The sequence below is a fragment of the Meles meles genome, chromosome 18 (assembly GCF_922984935.1).
Source record: "Meles meles chromosome 18, mMelMel3.1 paternal haplotype, whole genome shotgun sequence".
NCBI lineage: Eukaryota > Metazoa > Chordata > Mammalia > Carnivora > Mustelidae > Meles > Meles meles.
In genome coordinates, this window is record NC_060083.1 from 44,000,020 (window position 1) to 44,015,971 (window position 15,952).

Here is a 15,952-nt window from a genome sequence, read left to right on the forward strand (position 1 = left end):
CTACACCCCGCCTTTGCTCCCTCAGCCCTGACCGCTGGTCCTACATAGCAGCACGCTCACATTCGGGGCCTTGGAACTTGCCTTTCTCACCAGAGCCACCACCGAGCTGCTCCCTCCTCTCCTCTAGCTCACTGCTCAAATGTCACCTTCTCAGTGAAGCATTCGCTGATCACCCCATTAAAACTGGCCCTGTCCCCTCCCACACACGCTATCCTTCCCTTCGGTTTTGTTTGCTTTCCCAGCACCTTGTACTACCTGACATGACAGTCTCTATTCTCAGCAGCACAAGGGCCTGCTGTCACAGGGCAGGTGTTCCACAAATATTTGTTACACAGCTGAACGGCAATGCTTTGCGAAGTTTAGGGCCGGGGTTCTGACTGCAGGAGCAGAGAGAGTGGATGCTGAAGCAAGCTGCCCATCCAGAAAGGGGGTTGCGTGAACAAGTGTCTGAGGACCGACCCACTTCCAGGAAGCCCAAGGAGGCAGAGAAAAGGTCCCCCCCTCTTACCGACTTCTCCCATCACCCGCAAGCCCTCCTGATAGTTGGGGCCACCTCTTCGGACAAAGATGGTGACTTCATGCTCCTTCAGGGGGCCCTGGTAATCTCGAATTGCTCTCACGATGCCCTGGAAGCATGAAGGGCCGACAGATACATGACTAAAAATCAGGCAGTCCTAAGTCAATTATTTATAACCCTGATAAACATGCCAAGGTGTACGCCACGAGGGCTGCTTCTGGCGAAGAAGCAAGGCAGGCCCCGGCAGGCAAGAATTTCACACATATGGACTAGACCACCCACGAGCAACCAGAAGGCCCAGGACTTGCGGGCACAGGAACTGTTGCTGAGGTACCTGGGAGTCACACCCCTCAACGCACGGGGATGCTGGCTCCTGTCAGCCTTGTCACTTACTGCAGTCTGGGGGGAAATCGAGGCCAAGGTCCTAGGCAAGAGTTCTCTGAGTTACCAGGCCACGATCCACTTAAACATCCAACTCCTACTAAAACTTCCTCCAGCAATTTTGGGGAACTCGTAAAGAGTAGCTACCTTGAAACAATCTGGGAGAACAGGTGTGTACGGAGTTCTGTCTCCCCAGACAGGAGGCAAGTTTACAGGGTCCAGGATGTGACATCTGTCACCCATGGCACTGCACCTGAAGCTATAAACCTGGTCCAGCCCCAGACCCGAGCACCCTCCCTACCAAGACCTCCACTGGACTACATGGTTGTGCGGAAGTCAGCACAAAGCTGTGAAGGTTCACCTGCTTCCCATCTGTCTGCTGATCAGGAACAATTAAGGAGACCCTGCTTTAGGCAAGACTGATGAGGCCTGGTCTCCCACTTCTTCAGGGATCACTTTCAAGGCTGACATTTATTTGTTCATTACTCTCAAAACTTACACGCAACTACCAGGTGGGACACGCTCTTCTGAAGAGCCTCAGTGAGCACTGGACAGTACAGAGCAAGACTTGACCTCCTGAGGTGGCTGCTCAGAAGCGGACGAGACTCTCGAGCCCTGTTAGTGCTGTTGTCCTCCTGACCAGCGGTCACACTCTGAACTGTGTGCCGATGCCCCTGACCTGTGCGCAGGGACCCGGGCTGACAGGCCCCGGCTGGAAGAACAAGGGCCCCAGATCATCCGACCATTTTCCTCATTCTGACCTTTTGGAGAAGACCCGAATCTATCCCAGTGTCTTCAGCATCCCCAACAAGGGACCCCGGGACAAGAGCCCCTACTGAACTGGGTACATCACGGTACCCAGTTTCTGCCTCAAACCTGGCTTACAGAAACCTCCCTTCCTGGCTTCCCCCAAACCCATATTCCCCAGAAACTGCACAGCCCCCCATGGCTGGTTACCTTGAACGTGGCAGCCACATTGGTGAAGTTTGCGATGCTGCCTCCGATGATGAGGATCTTGCCTGTGTTTGGAGGAGAAGGGTCATTAGAAAGGCAGACTTGAACGTCTTACCAGAAATCCAATTGGGGGTATTCTCTCCTCTCTAAGCAAAGGTCCCCCAAGCATTAAAAGGTATTAGTACAGCGGCTGGGCGGGGCGGAGAGCAGTCTGGCCTCCCCTGACATCCGTTCAGTCTTAACCAACTAGGCTTCCCATCACCTGCATCACCAAGCAGGTGGTTAATGCAAACCCACCAAACTTCTACATTGTTCCTGGCTGGTACTCAGAAACTCAGTTTGGTCAGTGGATAACCCCAGTGGGAATCTCTTCTGGCTCAAGGGAAGGGGAACTGGTAGACTTAATCCCCAAACACTGGACAGGTGGTAAAGGGAAGCTGGGAATCCCACAGCCCAGACAGTAAACATAGAAGTGGGCCACTAAAACAAACAACCAACCAAACAAAAACCCAACAACAAACGTTAAAAAAGAAGCGGGCCACTAAGATCTGAGCTTACAGCAGTAAGAGCACACTGCTACGTCCGCCCTTGAACATGCTCGTAGGGCTCTCTGTACACATCACTTCCTTGCCTCCCTGGAGCTCCCCGTCCGACAGAGGCCACACTGCCCATTGCAGAGGAGAAACAGGTCCAGAAGCTATGTGACTAACCCCAGGCCGCAAAGAACCAGGACCACCACCTCAGTGTGTCCTCGCCCAAAGCTGTTCCCACTGTAGCACAAGGGGCCATCCTGGGGAAGGAGCGTGTGTGTCTCACCATCTGGGTGCTTCTCCCGGGTCATGAGGGAGAGGATCGTCTTGGCATAGTCATAGGTCTGCTGCTCGCTGGGGGCGCCCGAGTACTCCCCATAGTTTGCCAGCTCGTTGACACCCCCTAAGTCACAGATGGTATCACTGCCGGGGAGACACAAGAGGTCAATGCTGGCTCTGACTCCAGTGGCAGAGGGTGGCAGCCTGGTGCCGAGGAGGACAGCAGGTGCCCCCAGAGCCCTAGAGTCAGCCTACAGGACTGACCCCTTGGGCCTCAGACCCTCCATGGTCCACCATAGTCACACCTGAAAGTGAACTGCACTGCCTCGGGCTCTCCCTGGCAGTAAGCTCTGCTAGCCTGAGGCCACTGTGGGGCTCGGGACTGACACTGGGAAGTCAAGGGAACAAGGAGCACTTCCAGACACAAAGATTCACTCCAGGAATCCCTGCCAGGAGTCCCTGCCGGGCTGCCCAGTGGAGGAGTGAAATGGTTGCAGCTAGAGGAGGGCCGAGCCAGGCACAGAAGGGAACGCAGCAGCTTCCTGCCTCGGAACAAGCAGATCTCTACTGTGCTTTAAACAAAAAACCACCAATTATCGCAAAGAGTGTAGGATATGAGCCCAATATTCCTATAAAGTGTGAAAGTATGAAGACACACACAGGCATTAAAACAGCCGGAAGGAAGGAAGGAGGGGTGGGGAAACAGCCAGGCAAGGGTTACCTTCAGGTGATTCTCTGTATTTACTACACCTCTACTTAAAGCCTGTATCATTAACTATAAAGATGAAAACTAATAAAAGTGGCCTCATTTGGAAGCAAACAAGAAAGCTGCAGAAGACAGCATAGAGGACAGGCTTTCACCAGAGCCTCTGTTCTGCACCAAGGGGAGAAAATGAAGATTCCCAACCCCTACCTGGAGGGGAGGCATTTGATCCAGACTACGCACACATGGACTCCGGGCAGACCCGGCTGCCACCCCCTGCAGCAGCCCCTCTGTCACCTGTACACGACGGAGGCACCGCCTCCGGCCACCATGGTCCAGATCCTTCCCTTGGGGTTCAGCAAGGTCAGCTTCAGGCTTGCCCCACTTTTGGCATCCAGGTCTGCAATGTAAGCCTCCTAGGGACCAGAGAGCAGCAGGTGGGTCCTGGGGGTACCCCCTTCACTGGGTCCCAGGACCCTGCCCCTTTCCCTGGAGATACATAAAGAGGTCCTGAAGCCTTAATAGCGTCCGGGAGAGGAGTTGTGCAGGATCCTAAGTGCCTGGGATGAAACATGAGGACGTCCTCCAGTACCGAAATCATGCATGGCCGCAGCCACTGCCTGGGGACAAACTTTCCAACTCCTTTGTCTCTGACCTCAAGTCCCTGGCCCTTTGCCCAAGTCCCAAGCCTCACTAGGTCACCCTGCTACTATCACGGCCCCCCACACCCAACGTCTGCCTGCCTGGCTCATCACAGGCCCCATCCCTTCTCCCAGCCCAGCCTCTTCCCCTGGCCTGGGTTATGACTCATAGGCCTGATCCTGCTGAGGACCTCTTGAGAGGATGGGGTGGTGGGAAAGAGCAATTAAAATTCTCAGCAAGCGGCCAGGAGAACTACCTTCCTTCGGCAGGATTAGCAAGAGCCACTTGGAATTATCGACAAATCAAGTTAAGAGCCCAAGGAGGTTGATTGAGAGAGAAGTCTAAAAGGATTTCTGGCCAGGATTCAGAGGCTTGGTTGACTCCCACCCCCACCTCCTTTGGGGTTTTAAGAAAATTAAATGGTTCTCAACCTTCCTTTCCTGCCAAATATACAGCCCATGGTGGCGGGGGTGGTGGTGGTGGTGGTGGTGCCCGATGTTCCCCTGAGGCCAGTCACCTTCTCCCAGGGCCCCCTCACCCTCCACCTCCTCCCCACAGCAGCCTTACCTCTGGGTAAGCCTCCCGGCCGAAGGGAGGAGGGAACTCTATGTCACCCCACTTCACTTTACAGATGTAGTCGGCTGTGGCATCTATCTTAGCCGCCAAGTCAAGGACATAGACGCCATCTTTGGTCACAACTGTGAGAAAAACAGAGGCAATCAGAGGCAGGCCCCGGGTGGAGGCGACCACCGATATCCAAACCCCTCCACAGGCTTCTCCACACACCAACCACCCAGACCCAGCAACTACCCAGCTCCACAAAAAAAACAGATGGTCCTTCCACACACTTTTACCCCATTAAAAGAAAAATAAATAATTTAAGACCACTCCCCTCTGCTCTGACCTATAGGTAAGGTGACAGGGAAGTCTGTTTAGTTGCCATGACAAATTTTAAAAACTATTTATTTAATTATGTATGTACATATGTATGTATATATGTATTTATTTATTTGGGCGGGCGTGTGCAAGTTGGGGGAGGGGCAGAAGGAGAAGGAAAGAAGCAGACTCCCTGCTGAGGCCCACCCCCACCAATCCCATGACCTAGGAGATCATGACCTGAGCGGAAATCAGGAGTTGGACTCTTAACCAGCCGAGCCACCCAGGCACCCCGGTACCACGGCAATTTTTTTTAAACAGGATAGAGCAATCCTTTATTTTTAGACACTTTCACAAAGAGGTTTTTAGTAACTGAACTTTCCTGGGGAGAAGAGAGAACAAGAAAATCAGCCTCCAGCCGTCAGCAGCAGCTCTGCTCAGGGTCTGGGATCCCACGTGGGGAGGTGGAGGCACATACTTTCCTTCCTTCATTAGTTTATCCCGCTGCCTCCTGACGTCACTTAGACGTTCCATTGTTTTCTGCCGAAGCAGACATTCTACAAAACTGTCAAATTCTGTCTCGAACTCCTTCTCTGCACGGGGACCACGGATTCTAGGCACACATCCTAACCATTCTTTCTCAGAAGTATGGCAGCGACCTGGAATCTTGTGATTCTGAGCACTGTGGATTGTCATCCAGCGATCTAAGTTAAGGTCCAGCCTTCCCTGCGCATCAAAGAAAGGCATGGCGTCATGCAGCCATGCCCCTGCCTGCCACTACTGGATGATCTCACCGGGGCAATTTTTCAACCTTTTCTTAAATGCTACATTTCATGCCTTCAACCTTACCATTCACCCTTCCACAGCCTTGCCCTTAAAACTTAAAGTGTTAAGGTACAGGCTGCTGTTGGGAGACCCCCCCCCCACCCAGGGGTGGACATATCCGTGTCCTGGGGTTGGCTAGGGGAAGACTTAAGTGCCTAGGTGAGTGAGGAGCCACAGGGAGCACTAGGCCCCCAGCCAGGATTCATTTACTGCTGACTAACTGGACACGCACCCTCTCTTTACCCCAGGGCCATTTAGCTAATGAAGTTAGCACAGAGCCATCTGGTTCCTTCTAGGGGCTGCATCCCCAGCTGGAATCTGGAATCGGACTTTGTCCTGAGCACCCCTGGCCAGAGCCAGCTCATATCACCTTCCTCCCTCACAGCCCAGAGGCTGGGACTAATGTCTTCCCAGCCTTGGGGCTCAGTGACGGACCCACCCCTGGGAGCTGCTCCAGGGGCACTGAGGGGACAGAAGGGCCTGAGTGTTCAGGTCAGTGCAGAGGCAGCCCGAATCCTGGTAGCTCGGCTTAAGCCACTGGCAGGAATAACCACAGCAGAGAGCCAGTTCAAAATCAGGACTTCCCCATCACAGAAGAAATTAAAATTGAAGAAAGCTGGGGTTGGTGTAGAAGAGGGATAAGCGGGGCACCTGGGTGGCTCAGTGGGTTAAGCCTCTGCCTTTGGCTCAGGTTGATCTCAGGGTCCTGAGATCAAGCCCTGCATCAGGCTCTCTACTCAGCTGAGAGCCTGCTTCCTCCTCTCTCTGCCTGCCTCTCTGCCTACATGTGATCTCCCTCTGTCAAATAAATAAATAAAATCTTAAAAAAAAAAAAAAAAAAGAAGAAAAGGGATAACCACTGTTTTCTGAGAGCTCAGAAACAGGAGATTGCACTCCATGAGCCCAAACATCCTTCCGCAAACATGCACCGGTCTATAGTGCCCTCTATAAGTGTGTGTGGGGGGGGGGTGTCTGATGTTCCGAAGGTCAAGGCCAGGGTTACCACAGGCACTGGGACCCTGTTATGACTGCCCCTTGCTCAGCACCCTTCCTCCCCCAACACAACCAGTTACCAAGGGGGTTGATCTCGAGGTAGGTGAAGTACAAATCCTCATAGAAATTGAAGAGGCCGGAGATAAAACTGGCCAGAATCCTAAAGGAGGAGGGAGAGAGGGCTGGTCAATCCTCAGGGACCCAGGGAGCGGGCTCAGCAGCCCCCAGCACTCCCTCCCCACAGCAATCTCTCACTGCCACGGACAGCTCCACTTCCCCATACTGGCCCTGCCAAGCTCTCTCTTTCCTCAGTGAACCCTGCTCTCTGGACATCACTCTTCAGTCACTGAGGCGGAAAGGAGATGTCAGGCATGAAGCTGGAGGCGGCGGCGCCAGACAGACAGGGGCAGCGAGGTGATGGACACAGACAGCGTGTTTTCAGTCTGAGCCAGCCTCCCGCCAGCCCCCAATATCCTCCCCGCGCCAGGGAAGGACTGCGCCTACCCTCCCACCCAGATGCTGGGGTGAGGCAGGGTAGACACCCACACAGGGAAGCCGGCCCTGCCTTCCCCACTCCGTGCCCAGAGCTGTCAGCCGCTGCCGCCCCCTGCGGCCCCCTGCCAGCCTCCCTCTCACTCAACTCTTTCTTGTCTCCAGGAGCATGGACCAACAGGTGTTTCTTGACATCCTCAGGATTCAGTTTCTTGTCCACGCCGACGAGCATTTTCTGGGCTTTGGCGTCCACGTCGCCCACATCCACCCCACCTTCGTGGTGGAACAGGACGTAGTCCCCTTCTCGGGTAGCATAGATGCAGACGTAGAACTCCTCTGCCTTGAAGGGGAAGGCAGCACCACATGGTTGAGGAGCACTGAACTGGCGAGTCCAACCCCTGCGGTCTCATTTCTAAAACCCTAGAGCACTCACCCAGGAGACCTGTGCAACCATCTTCCCCTCGGAGGAAGGGGATAGAAGAGGCCACTGCCTAGCTAGCTGACAACCTAGCCTCAGGCACGGGGATCTGACCTGGGGGAGGGTGCCTGCCTTCAAGTCCTTCTCATCCCAGCACTGAGCAGCCCCCTCTGTGACCAACCCCCACTCCTCCCTGCTCCGTGTCTGGCGTCCCTGCTCCATGGCGCCCTCAGACCCTAGGTATAACTTCAGAGACTGTGGTCCCTTTGACTTTTCTCCAGCAGCTTGATTTCTTCCTTTCGCATTTTAGGGTCGACAAACGCAAAGGGAGGGAGAGGACCCAGCTTAGAGCTATCTCACACATACCTGACTGTGGGGAACGAAGGGCTCGATCAGAAAATTCTTGAGGAAGCCTCTGGCCTTGCCCACCTGTGGGGATTGAGGAAGCTGAAGTCTAGATGCACAGCAGGCCTTGCTCCCCAGAGCAGGACAGCTGCCCTCTGCTCCCTCCACCCGGCCATCCCGTCGGAGGTGGGGCCCACGTACTACGGCCACAACATCCGACAGAGAGAGATTTTTCCAGAAACCAGGGCAATGTGTTCAGACCCCTAAGCTACAGCAGTCTCCACGAGATCCCCCACTTCCTCCCACTGCCCTTGTGGCGGCCACACCTGGAAGTGTATTGACCTCACACCTTCTTGTTCTGCCTCCTCTCGAGGTGACAAAATGAGCTGGGCTGACAACGCTGCGCCAGCCCTGAAACACAGACATAGGAGTCCTCTCCCTCCTGCCATCAGTCGCACAAATTAAAGAGCCCAGACCAATCAAGGCTCTCCATCCCAGAGCTCAAGCAGAGAGACCCAGTCCAAGGACGGAAGTCCAGGCCCAAGGAATGAGCAGGGATGGGAGCAGGAGGCGGTGGTGGGGGCGGGGCAAGTGGGGGTGGCGAGGAGTGAGAGCTTGACAGGGAAAACTTCACGCACACTTTCCCGGCTGAGGACAACAGGCCTGCAGAGCTAATCAGTTTGAGTGTGTTCCTGGCGGCGGCTGAGATGAGACAGCCCTCATCCCAGTGTGTCCCGAAGCCCCCGCCCGCCCGCATGCGTCACTGCTGAGTCAGGGACCAGACAGTGATCCATCAGAGGTAATGACCCACTCCTGCCGGCGCTGACATCCCCCTCCCAACAGCCAGCCGAAGAGAAGGGAGCATGAGGACCGCCGTGGGGGTACCACTCAGCCCCCAACCCTGCGGTCCTCTCCCCACAGGCCTGCAAGCACAAAGGCCGGTCAAGATCCCTCCACCCCCAGGTCCCGGGTGACTTTCAAAAGCCCTCTTTACTCCAAGAGTCAGAAACTGGGAAATTACCACGAAGAGCTGGTTTCAGAAAGCCCAGAGAGAGAGGAAGCTGGGTCCACCACCATCCTCATCCTACTCCCGGGACTGCCAAGGGAGAGGACAGCACACCCCTGGTCACACTCACCCAAGACGGGACAGCACACCCTCCCCGGTCTCGGGGACACCTCAGCCCCCTCCCCCTTTCTTGTTCCCCAGCCCCTTGTAATAGCAAGAGGGAGAGCTGCAATTTTATCTCCGAGCCTCTCCTAGCTCTTCCCAAACCATCTCTCCCTTCAGCGCTCATCTCCAGAGCTGACATTAACCACCAAGCTGGGAGAAGCCAAGAACCGAATTTACCCTTCAGTATTCACAGCCTCATCCGAGGCTCTTGGCCCCATAATGTCTCTGCCTAAACGAGTCTGCCTCTCCTTTCTTGAACTTCTTCTTACCCACCCTCTTAGATATACACGTCACGAGCTGCCATGCCCTTTCTGGAAACTGAAAAGAACGGAGTTCCCAAAAAGGGCCTCAGAGACCCACCTCCATGTTTGCCTTTAAGAAACAGACCTTTTCCACCTGGCCAGGAACTGTGTTGGGGTGACTTCTGCAGCCCATCTTGCCATTCACCGATGGCAGAGCTGGAAGCGATCAGCAGGCCTGGCCCTCCTGCTCAAGTCAGCCCTGCGGGACCCTCGTCCTCCCCACGCTGCAGGGTGGCTGGGTGCGGGGTGATCCACGCACCCTTCTGATCTGGAGGTGACCGCATCTGCTTCCGTTCCCACATCGCCTCCACCCCGGCCTGTCCCCATGCACTCACGGTGGTCTCCTGTCCCAGCCGTGGTTTCAGCCAGGACTTAACGCCTTCCAGAGTGAGGTTGACTCCCACAAGGCCTAGCTTTCCACGCCGTTTGATCAGCTGGTCTGGCTTGACCACCAAGCTCTGGAACGAGAGGGGTTTGTATTTAGAGCAAGGAAAGAAAGAGGAGAGTCAAAGGCTATAGTTCGGGACAGCCTGCATGGCTTCCAATCCACTTACCCACTCTTCAGGTCAACTCCTGGAAGCTTCCCTCCCCTATCCCACCCTACACCTTTCTTTTGATAGCTGGGGATCTAGAGCCATCCATGCCCAGGATGGGGCCTGGCACAGAGTACCAGCTGAATGAGTGATTCCCTAACCTCCCTATGTGCTATCCCAGCTTCGCTGAACCATGAAGTCCTCAGAATATGGACCAGCACCTGTGCTCCAAAAGGAGGGGCAGAGGGATAGTCCTGGGGTGACAAAGGACCTTAGAGATCTGCTCAGTCCCATCCCGGTGCTCCATCCTGCCGATAAGGCCAGCAAGTAGCTCCTAAGCGCCGCTCACACACTGCCGGCCAGGGGAGGCACCACCTCCTGAGGCGGCGGGACGGAACGCGCACCCCCGGAAGCCACCATGGGTCCTGGTCCTGCTCTCTGGGCCCAGCCTGGGAAGTCTCCCCTTCCCAACAGTGGCCCTGCAGGGAGCCGGACAGAGGAGGCTCGACTCCACGCTGGCCGCCCAAGGCTGCTGGCCACTCTACACAGAGCGCACGGCACGCTTCCTCATAGACCTGTGACACTGCTGCTGTGTCCACCTGGGGGAGTGGGGCACACACCTACTTTTCCTGAGCATCGACCAAGGGCCGGCTGGCACACTGAACGCTTTCCAGACATTACTGCTGATCCTGATTCAGCAGCAGCTGAACCTCACAGGGTGAGTGTTCCCACCCATCTGACAGACGGGGAACTGGACATTCAAGAAAGGTAAAACGGCTTGCTCCGGGCCACATGGTTTATCAACAGAGAGCTTCGATCTGGATTCCAGTGTTTCTAGCCCCAAGCCCACGTGCTCTCCCAGGGCACCTTGACAAGTGGGGCCCACAGCAGAACATGAAAACCCCGCTCAGCCCACTGCATGCTGCCCAACGATGTGGGCAGTCTGCCATCACGTGACCTGCTATGCCGTCTCCACCAAACCCATCCTTCCTCTTCCTCTGACCCCGGGCACGGAAGAAGGGTCCGGCGAGGGTGGGCTCACCTGGCTGAGGAGCCAAGGGTGGTCTTGCAGCAGGCGGGCCCAGTCTGTGTCAGGGGTGACCCGGGCATACTTGAACCGGTTCTGGATGGCTGAGGTGGTGCAGATGTACTTGTAAAGGAGTTCTTTGCCAGTCTGCTCCGAAATCGCCTTGGCCGACATGGCTGCAGAGGGACCTGCTCCACCTGGTGGGGGAACAGGATCTGGTGGGAAGGGGCAGAGGAAACAGACCCATGTCCAGTGGCCCCCAGACAATAAAACCAGATCTCGGTGCTCCTCAAGAGAGGGAATGAGGACTGGCACAGCAGGAGGGATGGAAGGGAGATCTCAATGAGCACTTCTGAGGGCCAGACAGGAGGATCAGGAAATGATGGGAGAGAGAAGATGATGGAGAAAGACAAAGGTGGCATTTTCCCCGGGACTCTTGGCCTCAACCCTGTCTCTTACTTCTCAGCAAACCAGCTTAACATTTATCTTGGAACAAAAGGCAGCTGGGGGGAGAGAGGAATATCAGTGGTGTGATCCAAACCGGAGCACTGGTCCCACCCGAGGTCCCACACAGACACTGGAACACGCCCTTTGGTTCTGTGACCTATGGGGCGCCCAGCCAGAATTGTGCAATGCTGCCTTTCCTCCCCCTACAGGTTTTGTCTACCCCACACCCAGACTCACCCACTTCACACACTTAAACTTCTCACCAGGCTGAGGGCCAGGCGGGTGAGTTACTTAACCTCAGGCAGGATCAAGCCCCCGAAGAGCCAAGAGGAAGCGTCATCTCAGAGTTTATTTCTCCCAGGACACTAGACTCCCACCCCTGAGTCAGAGGAGACACAGGGCAGGGGAACAATGACCTTCAGTGCATCCCACCCGCCCCACTGAATCACCCAGCTCTAAGCAAAACACAGGCCTCTCTAGGGACTGCCCGACACTGGTCACTTCTAACTGAGCCAGAGCTGGGGGAGAAGGCAGAAGTCATCCTCTGTCACACACGTGGAGACACTCCTGTGAGGCACACTGAAATATACCTATTTCTTAGATGAGGACTAAAAGCTCAGAGGAATTAAGGTAACTTGCCCCAAAAGTCAAACTAATAAGCAGGGGGATGCAGGACTTGAACCCAAATCCTCCTATTCCTGGTCCCCAGACAACCTCACACTTCAGTCTGAGAGTTTTTCTCCCAGGACCAGGCCATGTCCCCCTTCACCTCACAGAAGGGTCTGTGATGACAATTTCTTTATCTTCCCCTACTCCTACTGCTGTGCCCTGACACATCTATGCTCTCTTGGGTAGAGAGAGAAGCAAGCTGGGAAGAAGAACAGAGGCAAGCGGAGGGAAAGCAAACCATCTTTCATGCTAAGAGTTTGGCCAGATCAGGAAAAGTCATTCCAGTCTCTCCCATGAAGATCCAGAACTGAAGCTGCTGAAATTGCTGGGGAAGAAAAGTCAAGTTCAAATGGAGGGCGGGGTTAGAGACTGGGCTCCTTTATACACCCAGGAAGGTTGGTCTGCATCCCCAGCTCGGGGGAAGGCCAGAGTTCCAGAGGCCACACTCCACTTCTCTCCCAACTGGCCTGGCCAGGCTGGGGCTTCAGGTTCTAAGCCTGGCTTGGCTGGCCCCCTCAGACTCCCAGCTAGTCTCTAGCTTAGCACAATGGGTGCTTTCAGTCTGGTGTCTGACCCAAAGTGGGGTAGCTGGGAAGGGGCTCAAAAGAAATGTTCCCTTTTCTGGCCTTCCCCTGGGATGACTTCCGGCTCCAACTCAATATGAGTTTCCAAAGGCGATGCCTCAGCTGGCCCCAGTGTCCCACAGTCCTCCACCCCCCACCCACTCCAGCTCCATTTCCCAACCTTCTTGACTTCAGACCAGAAAAACTGGTCCTGAAATCAGATGGGTATACTTGCCCCCACCTCCCAAACAGAGTGCAACCCAGGGCAGATCCGGCAGGGAAAGGAGACTCAGGGCAGCTGCTGACCACCCTTAGCAGTCCAGACACATCAAACTCCAGGACAAAGGAGCCCCTCAGCTAAGCCTTCCCAGCAGACAGCAGTCTGATACACACTACCAGAACAATGTCTCAATCCCCACCCCCCCCCCTCCCCAATCTGGTACCTTCCAAAGCAGGCAAAGGATAAGGCTGAGAAAAGGGATGTTCTGGGCTGAAAAATCTCCAACTTATTGAGCCCCAGATCCAATCTCAGACCCAAGAGTTCATTTCTACCAGGTATTGGGGGGTGGAGTAGGGAGACACAACACGGGGATGATACGGGATAGGATTTATGATAGAGTAACAGTGGGGAAAGAATCTGGCCTCTGCATAGTCACCAATGCAGGGTAAGGCTCACAAACCCAGGGAGTAGCCGGGGTGGAGAAAACTTGCAAATGAAATATTCAGAGGGGTCTCAGAAGTCTCTCTAGGGCAGTGGCTCTTAACCCATTTGAGGTCTCAGACTCCTGAGCACCTGAAGCCCAGAAAAATGTGCCCTTACCTGATGCTGGATATCATTTTAAGGTGCTTATGATTGTGACCACAGACCACCTGTTAAGAGCATCTACTTTAGTGACACTGGGACTTAAGTGTTAAAAAAAAGTGTAGACCAATCTGGGTCTGGGGATCCACCCCACCGAAGTCTTAGGCTGCCTCACCAGGAACTGAATATGCTGTCGAACTGATGATAGGGGGTTTTAGGACAGAGCTAAGATCCCAGGGGTCTGCTTTGGGGCCCCAGGAATGGTCATCTAATAACAAGGAGAAGTGTAAATCATTTGAGGGTAATCACGTCAAGGAACTTGACCACAAATACACACTCTCTCTTTCTCTCTCACTCTATCACCCCGAGGGAAGGACTTTATGAGCTGAATGCAGTCTTTTCCGCAGACAGGTAAGTGACCCAGGATTGGGTTCCTCCACGGCAGCCACTGAGGGCTGAAGCAACCCACAGCAAGGCTGAATGAAAGGAGCCTGTGCCCCAGGAACGCACAGCTGGGACACAGCCAGTGCAGAGGAAGCACTGGGGATGCTACTTAGGGTCTCTCTCTGGAAAGACAAAGAGCACTCCTTTCTAGATTAGCTTCCATAGTATTGGTGGGGGTTTTGTTTTTGAGAGGACAAGCAATTCCTGGAGTGAAGGGGAGAGGCAGAACTCTCTGAGGGGACCCTACTGCAGCAAGCATAGTGTCAGAATGGAGGCAGAGATACCCACTGCCCCATGTCCAAGGGCTCTTCCCGTCACTCTGGCCCACGCTATTGAACAGAAATTCTGTTGCTCAGAAATGAAAATCACCAGCCCTGGGCAGCTGGGGTCTACCAGCTTTTCCTCACCCAGTACTTCAGATATTCAAGGACCTGTGCTGGCTGAAAGAGCAAAGTTGAAGATTGGCCAAACTACCACGCACTGCTCCTCCCCGCTCTCCAAAGTGCTCCTGCCAGGCAGACCCCAAGGGACCACCCAGTGGCAGAAGTCCTCGGTATTGCACAGTATCTGCCAAGGTTGGAGAGGGCAGCCGGCGCTAGGTCTGGCCCTCTGCCAGGCCCTACAGGAGGGCGGCGGCAGCATCCTCCGGCTCCTTCAGGATCCAGCGTCGGCCGGGCTCCGCGTCAGCGCCTGAGGTGGGGAGGGAGACTGGCACCCCGGCCATCTGTCGCTTAGACGCTGGGCGCGACGGCACCTCCAGAGCGAGGAGAGTCCTTCCCGCGCCGCCGCCCCACAGGCAGGTCCTGGCGGCGAGGCCAGGCCTCGGGCACCCTGGAGCAGCCGGGCCCCGCGTGGCCCGCCAAGGCTGCGCGCCCCGCTTGCTCCCTCCACTTTCTCGGCGCGAGACTCAGTCGACTCTCCACAAAAAAAATAGAGGAAGGGCCTGTGCCCGGATAGGAGTGGGGCGAGTGGCCACTACTCTTTCTACTTCCCGTCCCCCGCATCCGGTGGGGAGACCCGGATGGGGACAAGAGGGAGCCTGCGAAAGCCCGAAGAGGCTCGAGGACCGGCCCCAGTCGGGGTAAGAGGCGCCCGGATGGTGCAAATGCAGTTTGGCGGAAGGAAAAGAAGCCAGGACGACGGCATACCCTGTGCAAACTCCCAGAAACTGGAATGCGGGAGAGTGGGGGTGGGGTAGCCGACACGCGGCCACCGGCCGGGGTTCCGAGCGAAGGCTAACCTAAAGCGAAGACCCCCAAAACTTCTAAGCAGGTGCAGCGACGGCATGTGAGCACCAAGCCGGCGTCCGGGAAGGCGGTTCCGGGTTGGGGGAGGGAGGCGGGAAGCTCCTGGGGCAGGTGGGGTCCCTCCCGCGAAAGCAGCTGCCCGCTACTAACCTCTCTGCAAGAGTCCGTGCGCGGCGCTCCCTCCGCAGGCCCCGCCTCAGCGCCCAAAGCCCGGAGCGCTCCAGCCTCAAACAGCCGCCCGGGATCCGGCTTTTGTCCTGGCCCCTACAGGCTTCTCCCCGCCCCCATCGGCTCACGGCGCGAGAGATCCCGCGATTGGTCACACGCGTTCCCTAGCCTGAGCGCCAGAGCGCCTCCCAATTCGCTGCCCGGTATGGCTCCGCCCCCAGGGGCGGGACTTAAGGGCTGCTGGGACTTGTAGTCCATCTGGAGCGTCCGTCCAGACGGCTGGCGGGCACCGCCTCTTCGGAGTCCACAGGACTGGGGCGGGGACTGGGGCGGGGACGGGGGCGGGGCCTCGGTGTGGGGAGATGGGCCGGGCTACGCTGCGAGGAGAAAGTACGGGGCGGGGGGCGGTGGCCTGATCACTTAGGGGCTGGGCCGACCGCGGCTCGGAAGGTAGCGTTGGTGGGGGGGGAGGGTGGTTTGGCGGAACAGGCTGTAGCACAGTTTTGGGGACCTGGCGACTCCGCCTTCTCTCCCTTTGGGAGAAACTAATGTCCGTATCCCAGCTACCTGAAATCGACCACACTGAACCCACTTGTTTAGCCCGGCTTTTCACGTAGCTGTGGC

At 55.9% G+C, this 15,952-nt stretch overlaps 1 protein-coding gene across 2 annotated transcripts in view; it reads right to left on the bottom strand.

Moving 5' to 3' along the window:
* ACLY (ATP citrate lyase) overlaps window positions 1-15,438 on the bottom strand; it is a 41,995-nt gene extending 26,557 nt beyond the window's left edge. For both annotated transcript variants that reach the window (XM_045984960.1, XM_045984959.1), the window contains exons 1-11: window positions 15,311-15,438; window positions 11,004-11,185; window positions 9,764-9,886; window positions 7,977-8,039; window positions 7,342-7,532; window positions 6,781-6,860; window positions 4,574-4,704; window positions 3,662-3,780; window positions 2,669-2,805; window positions 1,856-1,917; window positions 509-626 (exon numbers count right to left, since the gene is read on the bottom strand). In XM_045984960.1, the coding sequence (XP_045840916.1) occupies window positions 509-626; window positions 1,856-1,917; window positions 2,669-2,805; window positions 3,662-3,780; window positions 4,574-4,704; window positions 6,781-6,860; window positions 7,342-7,532; window positions 7,977-8,039; window positions 9,764-9,886; window positions 11,004-11,162 (1,183 nt within the window). In that variant the 5' untranslated portion in view covers window positions 11,163-11,185; window positions 15,311-15,438. The remainder of the gene's footprint in view (window positions 1-508; window positions 627-1,855; window positions 1,918-2,668; window positions 2,806-3,661; window positions 3,781-4,573; window positions 4,705-6,780; window positions 6,861-7,341; window positions 7,533-7,976; window positions 8,040-9,763; window positions 9,887-11,003; window positions 11,186-15,310) is intronic.
* Between the last annotated feature and the right edge of the window lie 514 nt (window positions 15,439-15,952).